The sequence below is a fragment of the Pantherophis guttatus genome, chromosome 3 (genome assembly GCF_059756535.1).
Source record: "Pantherophis guttatus breed Tessera chromosome 3, ASM5975653v1, whole genome shotgun sequence".
NCBI classification, from domain to species: domain Eukaryota; kingdom Metazoa; phylum Chordata; class Lepidosauria; order Squamata; family Colubridae; genus Pantherophis; species Pantherophis guttatus.
In genome coordinates this window covers 54,674,961-54,697,750 of record NC_142065.1, presented here as the reverse complement: position 1 = coordinate 54,697,750, position 22,790 = coordinate 54,674,961, and the positions used below count along the sequence as shown (strand labels likewise).

The 22,790-nt window shown below is 37.8% G+C and overlaps 1 protein-coding gene across 1 annotated transcript in view; it reads right to left on the bottom strand.

Moving 5' to 3' along the window:
• Positions 1-249: 249 nt before the first annotated feature.
• SLC6A17 (solute carrier family 6 member 17) overlaps positions 250-22,790 on the bottom strand; it is a 39,167-nt gene continuing 16,626 nt past the window's right edge. Inside the window, exons 3-12 of the mRNA XM_034414791.3 lie at positions 14,055-14,212; positions 11,784-11,910; positions 10,924-11,105; positions 9,312-9,422; positions 7,491-7,732; positions 6,976-7,168; positions 5,561-5,753; positions 4,180-4,339; positions 3,778-3,940; positions 250-2,825 (exon numbers count right to left, since the gene is read on the bottom strand). Of these exons, the coding sequence (XP_034270682.2) occupies positions 2,457-2,825; positions 3,778-3,940; positions 4,180-4,339; positions 5,561-5,753; positions 6,976-7,168; positions 7,491-7,732; positions 9,312-9,422; positions 10,924-11,105; positions 11,784-11,910; positions 14,055-14,212 (1,898 nt within the window). The 3' untranslated portion in view covers positions 250-2,456. The remainder of the gene's footprint in view (positions 2,826-3,777; positions 3,941-4,179; positions 4,340-5,560; positions 5,754-6,975; positions 7,169-7,490; positions 7,733-9,311; positions 9,423-10,923; positions 11,106-11,783; positions 11,911-14,054; positions 14,213-22,790) is intronic.

Sequence of the window (22,790 nt, the reverse complement as noted above, 5' to 3'; positions counted from 1 at the left end):
AAAAATGCTAAGTCTCTGGAAAGTAGGACATTCTTCATCATTTTCTTGACATCTTGACATTTCCCCACTGACACTTCATTACCTCTATGGGAATAAACTAGTTGTTTTTCACTATTGCATAATGAATACATCCTGGATAATTGGGGTTCCTGACATTAATTTAATGCATTGTGATATACTGTTCAGTGTTGGGCCACATTGTGCTCCGGAAGCCCAATGAATAGAATGAGGTGGAGTTAGGACACCAGATCTTGGCTTCTGTTTAATTGCTGATTTATGCCAAACACAAATTCAAACCTTATTTTTTTATTCCACCACTTAGAAAAGACTTGGTAAAGTTAAGATATGTTGTATATTCAAAGTAGGATAAAAATCAGCCTTAACTGATGGTGACAGGCATCAATACTCTGAAAATGTCATAAGTATTATCCACTGACCAATCATCTTTTTAATTTCTCATAATGCCCCAGACACAACTTTAAAGGTATTATTGGTGATTAATATTCCAGCAGATTCAGGCTCTCAATAATGTTCAAAGCGTAAGATTTTTCTTTTTTGTTCTTTTTGTTTACTCCTAGAGAATTGTGCATAACGTTAGTCTCAGAAACTAACAAAACAGCTGGCCATAGAGAGGTAATCCCAGTAATCACATTTAAAGTGGCCTCTATAAATCTTTTATACCATTGCAGACATCTCCTGAAGATCTAGCCACTCAACTCTCTGCACATGAACTCTTAAAGCATCTTCTGCAAATGATTTACAGCTGCAACATATTCCTCCCTATATGTATTATTTTCTACTTTTAAAAAAATCAGACTTCGTGGTACTTCAGTCCACAAATTGCAATCAGGGGAATATTTAAATAGCAAAACTAGAGGAGGACAAAATGAAAAGGGAAGGGGGAGGTTGTTTAAAATGTTCATTAATTATATGGTTTACCCGAACAACTTTGTAAAGACTTATAACAGTTAAACTCTCACATATAAATTGTACAATTTTGGAGGAAGAGAATGTTTTAAAATTGGTTTTAAAAATTGGCACTGCTTGTTTGAATGACTAACTGAATGTGACTAAGTGGGAGGCAAGAACTCTGCCACTAGACTTTAGTAATTTTATCAATTCTATCAATATCCGATACTGTGATTGATATATGTGCAGTTATCTTCCTCACTGCGGTTAAAGAAACAGAGGTAACAGTTTGAAGAAAACATTTAAATTATCTTAGGTATATAATATAAAACATTGTTTAGAAAGTTTGATAATCCCACCACACTAATCCTGGCTGGGGGACATAATTCACATGTGCTATGTTGAAGGAAATGTGCTATCAATGTTTTTAATGTGCTTGTCATTCCTTCCCAAATTATAATATAGGAAGATCCTTCCATGTATTTAGTGTGTGCCCACGTAACAGGAGTAGAGAACTTGAAGCCCTTCAGATGTTGTTGCACTGCAGTTCCCTGCATTCCTTATCATTAGCCCTCCTAGCTGATGCCAATGAAATCTAACAGCCTGGAGAGCTACTGATTCTCTCCATCTCTATTGTAGAAAAGAGCTGCTACTAGAATAGTTCTTACTATGTCCTATATTTCATAAAACATTTAATGTCCGCATTTAATTAGAGTTCTGTAAATAATATCATGAATACATCATGAATTCTAGAAAACTACACTGATAGAGCTATGTTTTGGTTCTGACTGACACACATGGCACAAATCTGAATTTGTGATACAGGAACACTGTATATCTCAGCAGCATGCATACCACGGCCAGCTTCACTTAAACAAAAATCTTTCAGGTTCTTTTTATCATCTTCAGCAATAACATCACCAATCTCACATAATGCAACAGCAAGCATTCTAATGTGCTGTGTACATAAAATGTATCTTAGTGAAGAGTTGTAAGAACTCTTCACTAAGACTGTGCAACTTGGATATGGTCCTGGTAGAATACATATAGGGCTTTTTAAATCTTGTGCTATGAATAGTGGTAATTATTCAGCAAATGGGACAAAAACCTCTTCTCCTAACTAAAAGTAAGGGATGGAGAAAGAGAGAGAGAGTCAGGGAACCAGCCGCTTCTTGTTTTGTTTGTTTGTTTGTTTGTTTTGTTGTTGTTGTTTTGGCTGTTTCCTTATTCCATCTCTCTCCCTCAATCTTAGATTTCTTGAAACAGGTTATCTGTGTTTTTCAATACCAATTAGCTAAAATTTCCCTTTTGCCCATAAGATTTATTGCAATGTCCTACCACTACTATTATTCACTGAGGAAAATTCTGGTATTTCATTTGGAGAGCACCAGAAGAAAAGCAACTTTCCTTCTCGACCTTTTACACTTGATATCATCTACCTCTGGTTGCTATGCATGATGGGAAGCTTTTTTTTAAAGAACAGATGTCCTCCTTCAGGACTATCTTCTCTTTCACCCAGGAAGTAGGGGAAGGCTACTGGTTGATGGTCACAGTTCAGATTCAGGAGTGGTATCCATGAGGTACCCACTGCTGTAGCGTCCATTGGCAACATTGCTCATTTCCATTGGGGAGGTGCTCCCAGGGCCCAGGTAAGAGCGATGTGCAGGCATTGGAGAAGGAGTTTCACTAGGAACTTTGCTCAAGATGAAACGGGTCTCATCATTGTCTTCTAAGTTGGATATGTCCTTCATCATACGCCCCTTTTTGTATGTGACCGACAGAGCATTAGAACCATCTGACAGCAGATGGAATTGGCGGAGGACAAAGACCACCGGCAGAGGAAGGGTGGCCAAGATGATCAGAGACACAAGTATGCCCATTGCCCATTTGGGGTAATAGAGAAATTTCTCCGCCGCCTGGAAGGAAAAGGAAAAAGTAATTTGGTATATATTATAGGTATTATGCATACATTAAGTTAATTAGCTTAGTAGTTCTTTGGAACTAAGGCAAGCATAAAACCATTCTTCATCCATCACCTTTTAGAGAAGGAACACTCTTTGAAAGGAGATGTTTACAAGAATGAAACTGCTACCAGTAAACAATATTCTTTTCTCTTCATTTTATATAGGTAAATTCTTCCTTTTCTGTGTCAAACTTCTGTCTGCTTCCTATTTACTATTCACTTTGGGCAGCTTACACCTCCAAGTATATAAAAATACAATTCTAGTAGTCTAAAGTCAGCTATCACTGGCAGAGTAAAAGCCGCAGGGATTCCTTTACCTTACCTTTATTCTCTCACTAATATATGTACAATCCTTCCCTATTGTTGACTAGTGAGGATTTATTTTATTACTATAGCCACCCAACTCAACCAAGTCTCTTTTGTTTGAAAAGTGATATGGAAAAAGTGGCTTTCATAATCTAGGACCATGTTCATAATCTAGGAAATTCCTGCCAAAAGAATAAATGCTTAAATCATTTTTCAGTCAGAGTCTTTGTAGTGCCCTGCCAAAACATAATTTTGGACTACTTTATTTTAAAGCGTATGAAACTGTGATATGTAAAAATGGTGCCATCTTGAAGGATTACATGAAGGGGGAGGAAAATATCACAGTGCTTTGGACCTCTAATATACAATCAGCATACTGTTGTCAGAACAAGAGTTCTTTTGGCTTAATGTACATGGGCCCTGATCTAGTATTTACATAATTTCATCTGCACTGAGGATTCAGTGGCTTTATTACATATTGTCACACTGTTTATGGTCAACTGATATGCAGCAGCCTATGCAAATAAAATGGATCGGTTTCATGCTGATGCACAGTTTATGGATTTGAAAATGTTGACGTATAATTTATGCAGACTCACCTCTTCTCTTATCCAGGCACTATAACCTGGTGGATTGACTGCTAGCTGAATTATACTGGCTGTCATCAGGCCAGCCATACAGATTGGTGAAATGTACTTCCATGTATAAAAATAATAGGCGGAAGGCCGGAAACCCAGCATTTCTGTTAATTCCTGCATGAATCTAAAAAGGGAGAAGGAAGAAAGCGAACAGGTGAAGCACAAATCCCAGATTTCTGTTTTTTTATTTCATACTGGATGGAGAAACTCAGAAATCAAGAAACTTTGCTAGCATTAGAAAACTAAAGAAGAATCAAGAAATCTGAGGATTAAGCTCATTATATAAAAATTGGTTTTAGAAGCAAAAGAAGGAAGAAATATAAGAACATCAGTTCCACTGATTCCTTTTAAAAGAACTCTTACTTTTTGGTTCCATAAATCCAAGCCACAGTAATGTTCTCCAGGATTACCACAAGAGTGAGTGGCAGCGTTGCAGAGTAATCATCAAACATGGTGACGAAATAGTTGCCTGAGCGTTGCACAAAGATCAGCCCCACGAAGAAAGCGAAAATGCAACAGCCAACTGTAAGGAGCAGATGACAATTGTTAACACACATAATTTTCTCTTAGATGCAAGGGCTGTTGGTCCGGTTAACATATTTTGTTATGTTTGTCCTATGGCTATAATTATACTGCCTAAAAAAATAGCGCACAAAATAATAAGTCCTAAATAGAAGTTCACAAATCATGAATATTGTCCATACTGCGGAATAAATGAATGCACTTCTATTGTATGTTTAGGCATGACAGAATTGGCACGTGCATTCAGTGGCAAAACAGGCAAATGAATGTAACAGACCAAATGCAGGATCCAGCTGAACTTCTTATATGTACAGTAAGAACTATCCTCTTATGCTAAGCAGTCCCTCTTCATCCCTATAGGGAAGCTAACTAAAGGCAGAACAGAGCATAGCATTTAGTCTTCCTGTGTTTAAAAACATGATTTCAGTGTGCATGTTTCCCTGAGAGTAAGTAGCCATTGCAGAAAATGGGGATTACTTCCATAGGAATTGCTTCTATGTAAACATGCAAAAGCTTGCAAACTATCATGGGACAAACAGTATAACTTATCTTTAGAAAAAGGTAAAACAAATTTTGCTATAAATAAGTCTGGGAGAAACTTGACTTAACGATGTGATGTATTGCAGAGAAAGCTCTTTAATTTTACCTGAGCAAATCAGCAGATGGCACATATCACAACACTTACAGATTAGAGATGCTTCCAGTTAAGAATGTGCAGATTGGGTGAACTCAAGATCAGGTTTAGCCCATAGACAATTCTCCCATTTATATGCTACATTTGGGCTGCAATTACATATATTATTTTATCACAGTACATTTCACTGAAACCAGGAAGATTTACTTCTAGTAACAATACATAAAATATGAGGCAGTCAGAAAATCACTTTCCAAACACAGCTCAGACCTACTCACCACAAACTGTTCTGTAAACCAATATTTAGTCCATTTGTTTCCTAATAACATTAACTCATGATCATAAGATTAACTTCCCAGATGCTGAAAGGAAAAAGCTATTCTTTTTAAAGTAACAGTGTTGATGGCAACATTGATTAAACATCTGAATTAGGATGTTGGAGGAAGAGAAAGGATACCTGCAGTTTAATGGGCCCAGAGTGATCAGCTCTAATATATCTCTTGAAGCCACAGGTTTTACAACTGCTCTATTACTCACACTGCAGTTTTCTCCATGAGACTCTTTGTATTTCCCTGAGAAGGGCCTTACCTGTTAATGCTTCTTTGCGCACTTTGAACATGTCAATGATGGGTGTGGTGATGCCAGCCATGGTCCCAATCATGCTCCCCAAACCCAGGTTTATCAGCATCAGGAAGAACATCACTGACCAGAAAGGAGAAGCTGGGAAGTGGGTCATTGCTTCTGTGAAAGCTATGAATGCGAGGCCAGTTCCCTGCACTGACTGTACACAGCCAAAAGAAGATGCTTAGGTTATTCTTGACAACAGAAAGAGTGTTATAAAAGCAGATGTGTGTATGTGTGTGTATTCTTGTCAATAGATTTCTGTCTGTAAAACTACAAGCTTTCAGAGCCAAACAGCCAATCACATATTACCCTCAGGTCCAATGAGGGAAATTTCCTATGTGGATAAGTAGAGGCAAAAGCAAGCATGTACTGAGGATTGCACAAGCATCTGCTGCTTTCTATATATACATGCTCTGCAAGAGAGAAAATAAACTCTGGCTTTATATTGCATGTATATCATAGATATGATGGGATGAGTATTTATTCCTCAAGTTTTCCCAACATCAGTAACTTCAAATGATCCAAGCACATTTATTCACCCATGGTCCGTAAGTCCTGAACCTCTTTCTTTCAATAGCTGTGGAGAAAGGAAACCCACGACTTCAATAAGTTATGGCCAACACATTGGGAAAAACTACTACACAGTGAGAAAATTCATGAACTTCCTTTCACATCAGGTTTGACATCCAATGGCATTTTCTTATCATAGATGTTTCCACTCAGTACCCTTGAAATGGATGCTAACTGGCAATAGATTTCAGAAACCTCAGAACATTAAAAACCAGTGACATATTTGTGGGTGGTGGCATTTGCTGTTGTAATTCTGTTACAATAAATTACATTAACAACAAAAACAAAAGGTATCTGAGCCATTCTGGATCTATGTATCATGTCTCTATGATAAACTAGCAAAAGGATCCCTGCTCTGCTATACCCTATATCAGGGGTGTCAAACTTGTGGGCTGTGGGCACAATGGACAGGTGATAAGATTACAGCTTCAGAGTGCTCTAGAGAAAGCAGATTAATCTAGAATTCTTTCAGTTAGGGTCAGACTTGGATATAGTACTAAGACTGCATTGGTTGATTACCTGTGGAGGGACTGGGTGGAGGTGCATCTAACCTAGCCCTCAGTCTCTAGTAGAACAAAGTGATGACCATGTCAAAAACAAACCACATTAAGAACTTATCATTATTTACAAACCAAACCAATATCTACAGTCAATTTATATAAGGGATTTGACATCTGGGCAATATTTGATCATGTCTTCATTCCGGAAGAGATATTGCCTCGGAAGAACTATAATGTTCATCTCCTGTAGTTCATCTCTTTCTTTTCAAAGGAATTAAAATGGCCCAAAATGCCAATCTTTAAACATACCTTGTTAAGCTCATCTTCCAACAGGCAGGGATCCAATCCCAGCTTCTCAAATTGATCCTTCTTCACTGTCTTTATCACAGCATACATTTCAGTGTAATCCTTGGCTGTGAGATGGGAGAAGTTCACTTGGGGTGGTATCAGGGCATGGCTGAGCATATCTGTGTTCAGATAACCCAGGATCTTCTCAGCATTCCTATGATAGAAAAATAGATGTACTTACAGAGACATTCTCCGGGTTTCAACATACAATGAATCTACCTACTCTCAGCAAAATAAACCATCATTTTTAGACTGATGTAGAAGAATTAGTTTTATTACTCCTAGCAATTTCTTCAGAAACTAAATAATGAAAAGATCTCTATGTCCTGTAAACTTGAGATAGCAATCCACTTGGACGAGAATGATAGATTACTGAAATTGCAGATCAGAATAAAGCTGCACCTCAGAAATGATAACTGTGTGTGCTGGAGTTCCCTGCCAAAATCACCTGGACAGAGAAAGAAGGGGGTACTTACTCAACAACACACTTTTCATTCATAACATTGGCTTTGAAGCCCAGTACAGCAAAAACAACCAATGTGGCCAAGATGGAAGTGAAGAAATTGATAAAGGAGACAAGGGCTGCGTCAAAGTGGCAGTTATTATCCTGCTTGTTGTAACTGGAAAAGGCAATAACTCCACCAAAACCTAGACCAAGAGCAAAGAAGACCTGAGTGGCAGCTTCTCGCCATACTTGGAGATCCAACATTTTATCAAGCTGCAAAAAAGAGAGACAGAAAGGTCAAGTCATCCCTGTATCTTTATTGGTGAGCAGGGAAACACCTACAGTATCACAACTTATAAACAAGGAGAAACAAACATTGTAGGTATACTTTTTGTATATATGCTGGCAAGTGTCCAATAACATTCTCCTCTGCCAATCGAATTATGGATGATAATGGGCAAATCCAAAGAAGGTGGGGCACTTTTAAGATCTATTTAAATGAGGCAATTATTTGTTTGGAGTGTTTATATATTAATGTTGCCCAATAAATTATATTTTCTGGGCAGTTTACAGTCATAAAACATACATCGTTTTTATATGATCTTTACTTGATGAATTACAATTTTGCTGTTTGATTAGTATTCTACTGTTACTCATTGGAACACTATAACTATAAGTAGCCATCAAATTACAAATTGTAAAATAAATTTGTCAATGGAGCAGCATCACAACTAAACTAAAAATAAGGATTACACAAAGAGTACTGTAGTGAATAAATTAAAGATAATGTAGGAAGGCTGACTTCAGATTCAATTCACCAAAGGTGCTCAATTTCAAAATTCCACTCAGGGGTGCAAATTTAGCACCTAGTTTGTCCTTTCTCAAAATTGCGTCTTTGCCAAGATCATGCAACTGCCCTCCACAGCTGGCACATAGTTCCAGATAAGGATGATATCTGCTTTGGGAGTTGCAGATGGCATCTGCCTGACAATCCAGGCATTCCAAAGCATTTTTGAAAACATCCCCAAGCAATATAAAAAAAACCTCACCCAATGATGCAGAAATTTTCATAAGGAAGATACTAACATTCTGGGATAATATCCAACAATTGGATTATTATTCCTACATATTTGACATGTACCAAAATTTGGGGGGGGGAAGTGCCTTAAGGCACAACTAAGAGTAGAGACAGAAAATCTCCCTTAAGTTTTAACTACAGGTAGTCCTTGACTTACAACCACAATTGAGCCCAAAATTTGTGTTGATAAATGAGACAGTTATTAAGTGAATTTTGCCCCATTTTATGACCTTTTTTGCCACAGTTGTTAATGATTGCAGTTGAATCACTGCAGTCATTAAGTTAATAACAGGGTTGTTAACTGAATCTGGTTTCCCTGTTGACGTTTTCAGAAGATCACAAAAGGTGATCAAGTGATCCTGGACACTGCAACTGTCATAAATATGAATGAATTGCCCTGCATCCAAATTTTGATCACATGACTATGGGGATGCTGCAATGGTCGTAAGTATAAAAAATGGTCACGTCACTTTTTCCAATGACTTTGAATGGTCACTGAACGAACTGTTGTAAGTCGAGGACTATCTGTACATTTAGTGACCCTCTGAAGACTCTTCTCCCTCAGCCTAATCTACCATATCTCTCAGGATGAATGTAGAGTGGAGAAACCTGGAGATCCACCTTAATAGGCACAAAGCCAACTAGGTGACTCTCAGTTCTAGGAAGGAGGTGAAAGCAAACCACTTCTGAAATCTTTCCAAAAAACTGCTGGCACCTGTCTGAACAATTGCTATGAACTAACAATAATGTCAAGGTATTTTAAAAAGTCTTTACCTTAGGAGTGAGCATATGTAGAATCCCATCAACTGCCCCTCTCAAAAGCAAACCTCGTATCAGGAAGCAGATCAGCACCACATATGGAAAGAGAGAGCTGAAATACATCACCTGAGGGAGAGGATGTGAGGTAAATCAGCAGTGGCATCGATAGGCATCAACCCTAATCAGTGTTTTTAATGTTTCACACTTTTCTATAAAAATGTTGGGAATTGCAATTTGATGAGATGAGAAAACTTATCTTCTGGATATTCCTAGCCTTCCTTGTAAACAACTATGATTTCCAGAAGGGCAGTCCACTAGACTCAGAAAAAGATGAAAAACATCTTGGAAGAAGATGATCACAACCCCTTCCACACATTGCCAAAAAATCAACATGGACATGGCCATACATTCACCAGTAAACAAGTTTGTGAGCCTCTGTTGAAATAAGAGTTATGGTGTCTTACGGCATTTTTAATAGGAATAAATGTATCAGATCCCTACATTGGTGAAGTAGCCACAGTCCATAAAAATTGTGACAATAAATTTGTTCAATCATCTTGTAGTGTGTGTGTGTGTGTGTGTGTGTGTGTGTGTGTGTGTGTGTGTGTGTGTGTAGAGAGAGAGAGAGAGAGAGAGAGATCCCTGAAAGAGCTGGATAATGGTGAATATCAGTGGTGTGATTCAAATTTTTTTACTACCGGTTCTGTGGGCGTGGCTTGGTGGCGTGGAGTGGCGTGGCATGGCGTGGCATGGCTTGGTGGGCATGGTAGGGGAAGGATACTGCAAAATCTCCATTTCCTCCCCACTCCAGGGGAAGGACAGTGTAAAATTTCCATTTCCACCCCACTCCAGGGGAAGGATAGTGTAAAGTCTCCATTTCCACCCCACTCCAGGGGAAGGATAGTGTAAAGTCTCCATTTCCTCCCCATTCCAGGGGAAGGATACTGTAAAGTCTCCATTTCCACCCCACTCCAGGGGAAAGGATACTGTAGAGTCTCCATTTCCTCCCCACTCCAGGGGAAGGATACTGTAAAGTCTCCATTTCCACCCCACTCCATGGGAAAGGATACTGTAAAATCTCCATTTCCACCCCACTCCAGGGGACGCTTATTGTAAAATCTCCATTTCCACCCCACTCTAGGAGAAGGATACTGTAAAGTCTCCATTCCCTCCCCACCCCACTAACCTGCTTTCCAGCTCCCTGTGCAGGGCAACAAAAGAAGACCCAGCCGATCAGCTGGGACTCGATCAGCTGGGACTTAGGAGGCAGCGAATAGATGAGGGCGGGGCCAGTCAGAGGTGGTATTTGCTGGTTCTCTGAACTACTCAAAATTTCCACTACCAGTTCTCCAGAACCGGTCTGAACCAGCTGAATACCATCTCTGGTGAATATAATCCTCATGGTTGCCATGGGCCTGTTCACATGCTTGTCTTTTAAATAACTACCAAAAAGCACAGGACCATGGAACATGGAACAGGCTTACTTGGCAAGTGTTGAGACAAAATCTTCATGTTTTCAGCATTCACTTGAACACTTTGGATGACTACTGATTTTAAAAGAAGGGCTATCAATCAATTCTAAAAGTCCTGTTATTCTCTGTTTCAACCCATCACCCGTGATATTTACCTTTCCTGAGGATTGGATTCCTTTGATCATAGCCAAGCCTACAATGCTCCAAGCTATCAGCAGGCATAAGGTCATTCTCCAGTTAAGTCCACCACTCTCTGAAATGGAGTTGGAAATGTCCAGGGCATCACGATACCAGAAGAAAGTAGTTGCAGAGCTTTTGTCACATTCCGGTTCTATGACTGCAGAGGATAAGAACTTGGGTTGAATAGATTTCCTACAGATCTTTGAGTTGGCATTTGATAGTGGCATGCCTCAGGTGTAGCTAAGTGAGGTAGAATTTATTTAGAACCAATCCGTAAGGACACATCAGGAAATAAGCCTAGAGGTCTTTTTCAGAAATGGACGTGGGGAGAATGTTGCTATCCAAAATTAAAGATTAAATAAATGGGGTGATTTATATTCACTATAAAAGATTCATCTATGTGCTGGGAGATGTTCAAAGTCTATTAAATGCTCCATTAACTTCCAAAGTATCTCGGTTGCATCCTTTGGGCAAAACTATTTCTTACCAGCTAATACAATCTTTTATTCTAGCAGGATGAAACAGACCTAAGCTATTGTCTTTTTCTTGGAATGGAAGCCTGGGCTGCGCTACACTCTTAACATCACAGAAAAAGAGAGCAACATGATTACTTTCAGATACAGGCAAATGAATACTTTGTGCTGCTCACAGAAGGAAGAAAAAAGGTGAGCATATCCCACTGTTCTAAATGGGATTAGCAGGAAGCAGCATTAAGTACTATTTCAACAATTATCTTTATGGCTTTTATTATTCTAATAAAAAGTAGACAATTAGAATGGAAATTTGCCTCATCTTCTTTCCCCTATACAGAGAGTTGCAAAAACTGGCTACTCACTTGCCGCTGAGCCATTTTTTAAAACAGGACATTCACTCCAAGGTAAAGGATACTGGAAGGATTTGAAAAAGTAGAAGATGCTCCATCCAATGATCACATTATAATAGAGTCCAACAAACAAGGAGACCTGGCAAAAGGAAATTGAAATTATGTCTAGCTATTACATAATAATATTTCATTCAAACAAAGGAAGAGGAACTTCTAAAGTGAACCCCAGAAAATGGCACATTGCCATTTATTTATTTATTTGTTTAGCATATCGCATACCTGGACTTTCATTATGAATAGTTTTGTGAACATATTTAATCTCTAAATTGCCATGGATCTGGGAGCATTTATATGCCAACAGAATGCTCCTGAAGAGCCAGTCTAATTCAGGGACTGTAAATCATGTTTTCACTCAGTTGATGGCATAGATCTGTTTCACCCATTGAAATGAATAGAGCAGTGTGCATGAGCAAGAAATGTGAGTATACATTAAATGTGACGCAGAAGCCTATCTGGGTGTTGATGTATTTTCTCCTTTGAATATGTGGATAATTTTGAATCAGAAGCAAATATGGAATAAGCTCAGTGCAGATAAGTTATATGAGTACTACAATAATATACATGTCATAGAATCCCTTTGTTTATAGAAGTTTAACCCACTGTATGGATCTTTAACCAGCATTTGTTGAGTTTAATATGGTCATAGAACAATCTGATTGAAAGATTGTGTTATTTTCCCATTTGCCAGCTGCTCACTGATTTTCAAAAAGGAGTAATCCAGCAGGGGATGTTCTGCCTTATGATCCTCCTATGGAACATTGATTGAAAAGATGGCAACTGTCAAACTATATAAGAGCTCTTGAGCTAAATGTAAAATGTTTATCAGGCAAAAAAAAATTTAAAAACCAAGCTGAAACAGAAATTTATCTTAATTAAAATTTGATGACCTTGACCTATTGCCATTAGATCAAAAGAGAAATCTGATGTTGAATAAAACAGAAAAAAAAAATAATTTGAAAAGATGAATCATTCTGTTTTGTATTGAATTTTGACTTCATGTTTTTTCAATTAAGTTGAATTTAATAATAATAGCAAGAAAGTGTAGTATGGAGATAAAATGCTGATAAAATGGTTACATTCTTCTGATAATTCTCAAATAACTGGTCAGTGGAACTTTTATGGAAGAGATTTTTGCTGGAAATTGATGGTGTTAAATTAAGAAACTCATGTACAACTTCACAAGTTGCCATCTTTTCCATTGAAAAATGGTTGCTCTCCACCAGTGCCATTCTCCTAATGAGTTAAATTCCAGCATTAACTACAATTTATATAATATTGTAAAATCCAGTAGGAGAATATGCAAAATAAACTCAATATTCTTCACTTCATCATAACTCCCCTAGTTTTCAGCATTATTTATTCCTTTTTAGATCTTCCAGCAAGATCATGTTTCTTTTGCCTCCATTAGACTGCTTGACATTTTAGGCATTTCACTTAGAAATAAATACTGAAAAGGATGACTTGTAATATTTCTCCAATACTGAATTAATTTTTTTGCAGTGGTAATGTACTGTCGCACAGTTGTTTAGAAGTTAGAAGTCAGCACATTTTATAAAATGTCTCCAACCTAAATGGCTCTTTTTTTTTCTTATGCTAACAGCCTGATTATTTCCTAAATTCTTAATCAGAAAAAAAATGGAGTTTTAGGAGAAGGCAATGAATGTTGATACACACAAGTAGAACATATAACGCATTTAACTTTGATGACATTCCCTTTATGACATTGTGCAGATTTTTGGTTGTTTTTTTTAAAGCTGTCCTAAACATTAATTTCAGATCCCTCATTGACTCCACATATCAACATATTTTTATTCTATTATTTCATAATTAGTCACCCTTAGCTATAAGTAATGACTTTATTTAAGATTATTGATGGCCAGTCAATATCTTCTTTTTTTCTCTGTTAGAACTTTGGCATGAATCAACAGGCAGATCTGTATAAAGCTGTATACAAAAGCTTTATTTTATGAACCAGTATAGAATGGAGTTGCAAAAAAACAAACAAACTTCCTAAATTTTAGAAGAATTTATTGAGCTAATCATCCCAGGTTTTTTCCTTTCCTTTTTAGCTGTTTCCGTTAGATAACTGGGAGTTATGAATTTTGGTCCACCTTCTGTAAATCATGCACAAATTTACTACTGCATCCGGATTTTTTTTCCTACATAATATTATCCACCCATTTATAGCCTGTATAAGACATATAAACTCATCCAATCACTCACTAAGAGGCTGGAAAATCCAATGCCACCTAATCGAGGGCAAACGTAATTCCACACTCCTATGCTGCCCCGGCGGATTCTCTGCCCTACGGCCAGTTCCAGGAAAAAGAGAGGGACTCCAATAAGGATGAGCAGGATGAGATAGGGGACTAGATAAGCACCTGAAAGGGAAAAGAATGTTTAATTAGAGACATTTCTTTTTCTGCTATAGATCACAAGAAAAAAATCATCTGGCCCTAAACACTTGTAGGCAGACCGAACAGCATGCATGAGGCAAAGGTTTAAAAACCTATTTGGGGTTTCAGACAGCAAGTGGCTTTGGTTAGCTCTTCAGAATGAGGCCACATTTTTATTCAGCTCTGAAGCAAAAACCTTGCTTTATCACATTGCTTCATGGCTTTATATGTTTCCCCAATGGGAAATAAACAAATGGCCATATCATCTTCTCTTTTAAAATTGCTTCTGTTTTAAAATTGCTTCTGTTTTAAAATTGCAGTGTTGGATCATTAAAGTCTCTCTGAGGAAATGACATCTACCACATTTCGGATAAATACAGGCAGTAGGATGTAGATTTTCTGCAAAGAGAAAGACATTTACATCAAGGCTAAAAGAAAAAGTAAGAGGGGCTTCTGGGTGTGGTGAGATGGCTGGTTAGTTTTCTCCACCAGGGCCTCCACAAGCAGAAACAGCACAGCACACCAGGAGACAGTTTTGAGAGGAAATTCTCTGTAGGAAGGAGAAATCAGGTGATCGCCCACTTTTTTCTTTTAAAAGCCTCTGCCAATCAGGCAACTCAGCTTGGATCATCAGAGGCATTTAAAAGAAAAAAAGCCTCTGCTGATTAGGCAACTCAGCTTGGATCGTCAGAGGCTTTTAAAAGAAAAAAAACCTCTGCCGATCAGGCAACTCAGCTTGGATCGTCAGAGGCTTTTAAAAGAAACAAAACCTCTGCTGATCAGGCAACTCAGCTTGGATCATCAGAGGCATTTAAAAGAAAAAAAACCTCTGCCGATCAAGCAACTCAGCTGGGATCATCAGCGGACGATCCCTTTGATGATCCCAGCTGAGCTGCGTGATCATCAGAGGCTTTTTTTTTACTTTTAAAAGCATTTTTTCAGCCGAAGAGGTTGTAGAAAAAATGCTTTTAAAAATTAAAAGAAAAAGCCTCTGATGATTGTGCGGCTCAGCTGGGCATGGGGGGGGCAGGGATTTTTGCTACTGGTTCTCCGAACCACCCACCTCCATCACTACTGGATCGGGTGATCCAGTCCGAACCGGGAGCATTTCACCCCTGCTCTGGAAGAACTGTTCCCCATGAGAGGAGCACAGGAACTGAGTTACTTGTGACCAATTGCCAGTTGAGCATCTTGGGAGCCAACAGCCAAGCGATTACAATGTGCCCTTAAGTGCTGTTCAGCCTTATAGACATAAGAGAGATAACCTAAATGGCAGTGAAGATTTTGGTGAATGGCTTACTTTTCAAATTAAGATAGGGGGTTGGGTAGATGCTATTTTAAGGCATTTCATTTTAAAAGTCAAAAGTTTAAGAAGATTGTGATCTAGGAAAGTTTCAAGCAGACAAAGGGGACAGAGATTTTTAAAAATAGAAGGGTTTTTTTTCTGACAAAAGTACCTTTGAAAATAGTAAAATTAATTAGATCACACCTTCCTGGGAATATTGTTTATTTTTAAGGACAGTAGTAGTTGGAAGATTTTACAAAACAAGAAGAAAAGAATAATATGAGCTATGTTGTGGGACTGTAACCATAGAGAGATAATTGGGACTAAAGTGTTAAGGATAGAAGCAAAACAGAAAAAAGGAAATGCCTGCCTTTTACTTTCAGCACAGTAATTGACACACTTTCATTTTTTCACCATGGCAACTATAAAGAAAGTTGCCAAACTGGGAGAAGGATGCAGGAGTTTATTAGAACAACTTACAGATAAGGGCATTTCACCAGATTGATTGCAGAAAATATAACATTAATGCCTTAAGAGGGACAAGATTTGACTTGAACAAAGAACAATCAACTAATATCTTTACTGAAGAAGGATTACAAACAGCTTGCCGTAATTTTAGTTGAAAGGTTGAAAGTAATTTTACATGAGTTTGTTAATGAAGACCAATATGGGTTTTTATTTAAAAAACATTGATGCAAAGAAGGCCTTTAACTGGCTTTTAATTGGATTATTTTGTTTAAAATTCTGAAACATATTGTATGAACCTTGGAGATAATTTTATTAAATGGGTGAGATCTAGCTGTACTTTTCAGAAAGAACAAATAATTGTTAATGGAGAACTAACAAAACTTTGGGTAATTCAAAATGGATGACAAGGATGTCCACTGCCTCCACTTTTGTTCATTTTGGTTTTTCAGGTACTGAATAGAGACATAAGATCAGAGACTTATGGGGGTTAATGTTATTTGTTAAGTTAATAGTTAAGGGTATTTGTAGATGATTCGGTGTTAGTTTTAGAAATTGCATTAGTGAGAGTAGAAACATTGGAACGTTACATAATCTTTGTATATTAGCAGGAATTGTACAAGCATAGAAAACTGATGGCAGAAAAAGACCTAGAGGTCTATTGAATCTGCCCTTTGAGTTTATTGTTTTTTGTTTTCTTTTTAATTAAATTATTATTTTATATTTAATTAGTTTTATTTATTTATTTTGTCAGATGAGTTTTTAATGTTAGAAATGGATATCGGATACATAAACCACTCAAGGGCTACAGTGATTTCAGCAGCAATTAAATTGATGGGTGGATGGATGAGTAAGCTTTTTACAATAAATATATGTGCATATTTGTAAAATTATCATCCGTTTCATTTTCAGATAGACATTCAATGATTGTGCTAAGCCATCATAAGCCTTGTCTGGTTCTGATTCAGTGCAATGTACATTTTATACATATTTTGTAGCACAGCATGTGATGTGAGCCCAGCCAGATGTGATTTATTTATTTAATAAATAATGGTTAAGCAAAATATTGCTCAGCAAGCTATCCGAGCCAATCAATGTCCTCATCAACCTCACATCTACCATAATCATATGCTGCCTTTTGCATTTATTGTCCCCCACAGCAGCTCTGCGCTGAAAAAGAATAATTCCTGGAAATGCTAAATGAAACTTCTTCATAAAAGATTCTTAAAATAGCAGCACTATAATTCTTAGGTTAAATGGACAGAAAAGAATTAACTGGGTAGATTGAGAAATATAAATAGCTGATCAGAAAATCTAAAAATATGAACGCTTAGAAGTTGCCCACTAACATAAAGTGAGCCCTCCCTCCTCCTATTAATATTCCAAGCACATTCAGCATCAGCAGGATTTTAAAAATCTCCCTCACATTCAGAATAGCTGGATAAGCAGTTTGAGGGGAGGAAAAAATAAGGCACCCACACAATACTATTGGTGCAATAATTGCCACAACTCTGCCCCTACCCCAAATCTTTCTCACCCCTGTGAATGCTCCAAACAAGTTGCATCTGATTAAAAGCATGTTTTCTCCCATGGTCACAAGAAAACAATATAACCCTGAAATAACTCTAAAGCATAAACCTTTACATCACTGAGGGACGCGATAGCTCAGTGGCTAAGACGCTGAGCTTGTCAATCGAAAGGTCAGCAGTTCAGCAGTTCGAATCCCTAGTGCCGTGTAACGGGGAAAGCTCCCGTTACTTTTTCCAGCTTCTGCCAACCTAGCAGTTCAAAAGCACGTAAAAAATGCAAGTAGAAAAACAGAATGGCAAGGTAACAGCGTTCCGTGTGCCTTTGGCCAATCCATGCCAGCCACATGACCACGGAGACATCTTCGAACAGCGCTGGCTCTTCAGCTTTGAAACGGAGATGAGCACCGCCCCCTAGAGTCGGGAACGACTAGCACATATGTGCGAGGGGAACCTTTACCTTTACCTTACATCACTATCTTAAGTGAATCTCCATAACATTCCCTACAGCAATAGGACCATCATTCATTGCTAAACTGCTTCTGAATGAAAGGATCAGTCAAATTTCTATGCAGGTGTGCACATATATATAATATATAAATCCTCTTTCTCAAAACTGTGCTTGGAAAACAAATATATGGTAAGCTTCCTTCTTAATACAACAGCACTCTCTGGTGGCCCACCAATGAGCAGGCAGCTAGAAATGTGGACAACCGTGAGGAAGGGCTGTGTGGCCAAGGTGAGCTTCATAGCGGTTGCTTAGGACTGCACACAATCAGTGACCCATAGGCTGAAAACACCTGCATAAACATATTTTAAAAATGATTTTACAGATGAAGCTTTGGGATGGCCTGATGTTCAGCACAAAAGGCTGAAGCACAACATTCAAGACAATGGCAGCACAATTTTATTGAGGTATACTCAATACAAGTGCTGTCAGATAACTGCAGTATGTTTGCATTTTGTATTATTTATGTAGAGACCAGACTCTCAGCTTTTAAATATTAAATCTTAGGGTAGCTAATAATAAACATGGTTTAAAATCAAAATGCTTAAAAATAGAACGAGAAACAAACGATTCACAGCAAATTAACAATATAATTCCATGCATCTTCTATTATTAGTGGAGCATAGTCTGCTGGACTGAAATTCAAAAGAATGAAATGAGCATCAGAAATGCAGGTGATTGAGTGCAAGTTTTTAAAAAAGGAGAGGAAACTGCAGATATATTATCGACATACAAACACACCATAATCATTCATTTAAAAAATCTGATATTAAAAAAGAAGTCTGTATCTGAGTTTAAAAGTTAATAAGGAAGATGCCAGGTGAACTCACCCGGGAGGTAGATTTCATAAAGCTTCAAATATACATGACATAGTAACCTTTTATTTTTTATTTATTTTATTTATTTGTCAAGAACTTATTAGGTAATATATATAAGTATAAGCATGAATTGAATACATAAAATAAATACAAATAGAGGAAACATTAGGACAGGGACAGTAGGCACGCTGGTGCTCTTATGCATGCCCCTTACAGACCTCTTAGGAATGGGGTGACATCAACAGTAGACAGTCTTAGGTTAACATTTTGGGGGTTTTGGGATGAAACCACAAGAGTCAGGTAGTGCATTCCAGGCATTGACCACTCCATTGCTGAAGTCATATTTTCTGTAATCGAGTTTGGAGCAGTTCTGTTAAGTTTGTATCTATTGTGTGCTCATGTATAGTTGTGGTTAAAGATGAAGTAGTCATTAACAGGTAGGACATTGTAGCAGATAATTTTATGAGCTACGCTTAGGTCATACCGAAGACGGCGTAGTTCTAAGTTTTCGAGGCCCAGAATTTCCAGTCTGGTGGCATTTTGTTGCGAGCACAGGAGTGGAGGACTCTTCTTATGAAATATTTCAGGACACGTTCAATTGTATTAATGTTCAATATGCAGTGCGGGTTCCAGACAGATGAGCTGTATTCGAGAATTGGTCTAGCAAATGTTTTGTATGCTCTGGTTAGTAGTGTGATATTATTGGAGAAGAAGCTATGCAAGATTAGGTTTACAACTCTTAATGCCTTTTTGGCGATGTTGTTACAGTTGGCTTTGGCACTTAGATCATTAGATATGAGTACTCCAAGGTCTTTGACAGAGTGAGGGTCGTCTACAAGGTTGTGTTCACTCAGCTTGTATTTTGTGTTCTGATTCTTTTTGCCAATGTGTAAGATTGGTTGAGATTTGGAGTTGCCAATTGTTTGACCATTCCGACACAAACTCAACGTCTTTTTGAAGGGTAGCAGCATTGTCAGTAGTGTTAAATATTTTTACATCATTGGCAAAGAGAACGCAGTTGCTTATGATATGATCGCAAAGGTCATTTATGTATAGTATGAAGAATGTTGGTCCTAGAACGCTGCCTTGGGGGACACCGCTATTAACAGGTGCAGGATTTGATAGGGTGCTCCCTATTTTGACCACTTGTTGTCTGATTGACAGGAACACAGCTATCCAATTATGTAGGGGTCCAGAGATGCCATAGGATTTTAGTTTTAGAAGTAGTTTGTCACTGAACCAAAGGCTTTACAGAAGTCTATATAAATTGCGTCTATTGCTTTGTCCTGATCGAGATTTGTAGTCCATATATTTTTGCAGTGTAGAAGTTGTAGATTACAGGATAATTTTTTTCTGAAACCAAATTGTTTATTAGAGAGTAGGATGTTTGTTTCTAGGTGGAGGGTAATGGATTGGTTAATGATTGATTCCATGATTTTGCAGGTGATGCAGCATAAAGAGATTGGTCTGTAATTTTCAACTAGGCTGGGGTCTCCTTTTTTGAAGATAGGGATGACCGTGGCTAGTGACCATAGGTTGGGTAGGGAGCTGGTCCTGAAGGATTTTTCAAAGATTATGCTTCAGGGTTCTGCTAAAGCAGTGGAAAGCTTTTTTAAGAAGTATGCACATAGTCCATCAGGTCCGATAGATAGAGATGGTTTTAGTCTGTGTAGTGCCTTTTCAACATTATCTTCTGTGAAATCTATTTGTGTTAGATTGTTGTAATTATTAGTGGTACGACTAGGGAATGTTGGGCATGAGCCATTGCTGTTTACAAAGACTTAGCCAAAGAATGTGTTGAAGAGGTTTGCTTTAACTGCTTCATCATTGCATTCTTTACCGTTAGGTCCTTTTAGGGGTGGGATGGATCTCGAGTCTTTAAGTTTGTTGTTTACAAAATTATAGAAGGCACGGTTGGATCTCATGCACAGGAGGTTCTCTTCTTGTTTAGTGTGGTAATTGGTGCTTTCAGTCTTTATTTGGTGGCATATATTTTTGTAGCGGCTTTTAAAGTTAATTTTAAAGTTAATGAAGACTCTGAAGGTGCTCAGGGACCAGATGGCAAACTACCCTATATCTATCTTCTTCAAGTCCATTATGGGGGAAAAATCATATAAATGCAGGAATAATTTTCCAACAAACAGAAATTCTCTATTCAAGAACATTCTGGTGGCACACTATGCTAAGATGGTCAGAATTAGATCAAAGAAATTCTAAGAAATCAGCAAGCAGATAAACTCTAGAAATAGATGCAAGTACCAAGGCATATACAAAAGAGGTAGAGGATCAGCAGCTACAACTAGCAGATATAATTTGGGTTGCACATTCAGCTGAACAATTGAGGTACTTCATTTCATGGAAATGTCCAACAAATGCAGCATCATTTTGTCAGCTCCTGAGCACAGTGTTCTAAAATAAAAAAAAGAACTGGCGACACACTTTCAGTAGAAAACTGTTCTCTCTATGCAGCATACGTATGTTGGATTATGCATGAAAACAATTTGAATGTTTTAGAAAAAAAGATGATATTATCTACCAAAATTAAATGTATTAATTACAAAAATAATGAACATTATTTTTATAACGTAAATTGCAAAATACAATGCACCAACATTTTTTGATAAAAATTATCTTGTCCTACATTTCTCTCCAGCTAATAAAATGCATTTGCTCTGAAGTTTTTTATTTATTTATCCAACTTCTATAGTTGCCCATCTCAGCCAAATGACTCTGGGCAGCTTACAATTCTTATGTTTAAAACACTCTCCCAATTTGCAAGATGTGTGTGTCTGTGTGTGCGCGCGCACACACACGCATATGGTTAATTTAATATTTATTTATTTGTTTATTTATTTATTTTGTTTGTTAACCATCTCGCACAAGAGTAAAAACAATAAAGCCATATAGACTCCCATATATCTAACTGAAAAAAAATATACAAATTTCAAATTATGACTAAAATTTGTGGAGAGAAGGCGTACAATGAGCAGGTGGGAGTGGAATCAGCTATTGGTCCATCAACCACCTCCAATGTGATGCATTAATATGTGTTAATTATGTCAATTATAATAACCACTCAGAGTACTTAACCAGAGTAGACAGGAAGGTTACAATTCAAAGAAATGAAGCACACACAGTCACATACATAAACACAATTCAAATGATTCCCACTGTATTAGCATTTTGAGAAGCCCTAAAGAGTAGGCTCTTTGCCCATGCCACTAGCAATACAACCAATGCCCTTTTCTTCCTTTTTGTTACCCTCCAAGTTTGAAAGTTGGACCACAAGGAAGGCTGAGCGCCAAAGAATTGAGGCCTTTGAACTATGGTGGTGGAGAAGACTCCTGCGAGTCCCTTGGACTGCAAGGCAATCAAACCGGTCAGTCCTAGAGGAGATCAACCCTGACTGCTCTTTAGAAGGCCAGATCCCAAAGATGAAACTCAAATACTTTGGCCACCTAATGAGAAGGAAGGACTCACTGGAGAAGTGCCTAATGCTGGGAAAGATTGAGGGCAAAAGAAGAAGGGGACACAGAGAATGAGGTGGCTGGATGGAATCACTGAAGCAGTAGGCATGATGTTAAATGGATTCCAGAGGATGGTAGAGGACAGGAAGGCCTGAAGGAATGTTGTCCATGGGGTCGCGATGCGTCAGACACAACTTCACAACTAACAACAAGAAGTTTGGTTTTTTTTCTTGTGCTGTTTTTGTGGGGTTTTTTTTACTTGTTTCTCATTCTTTACTTTTTTTAATCAATTATAAACTTTCCAGAGTTGTTGGGAGTGTGGGGGAGGCCATATAAATGTAATAATGGTTATAGTTGGTTACACAGCCAGATATTTAGATTGTGCTGTCCAAGATTTTTTGGTATGACATCCAATGTACATCTAACAAACAAGCCTTCAGTTTTTTTTTTTTTTAATGTTCGAGCTGTAAGTCATTGCCAGTTTTTATCTTTAT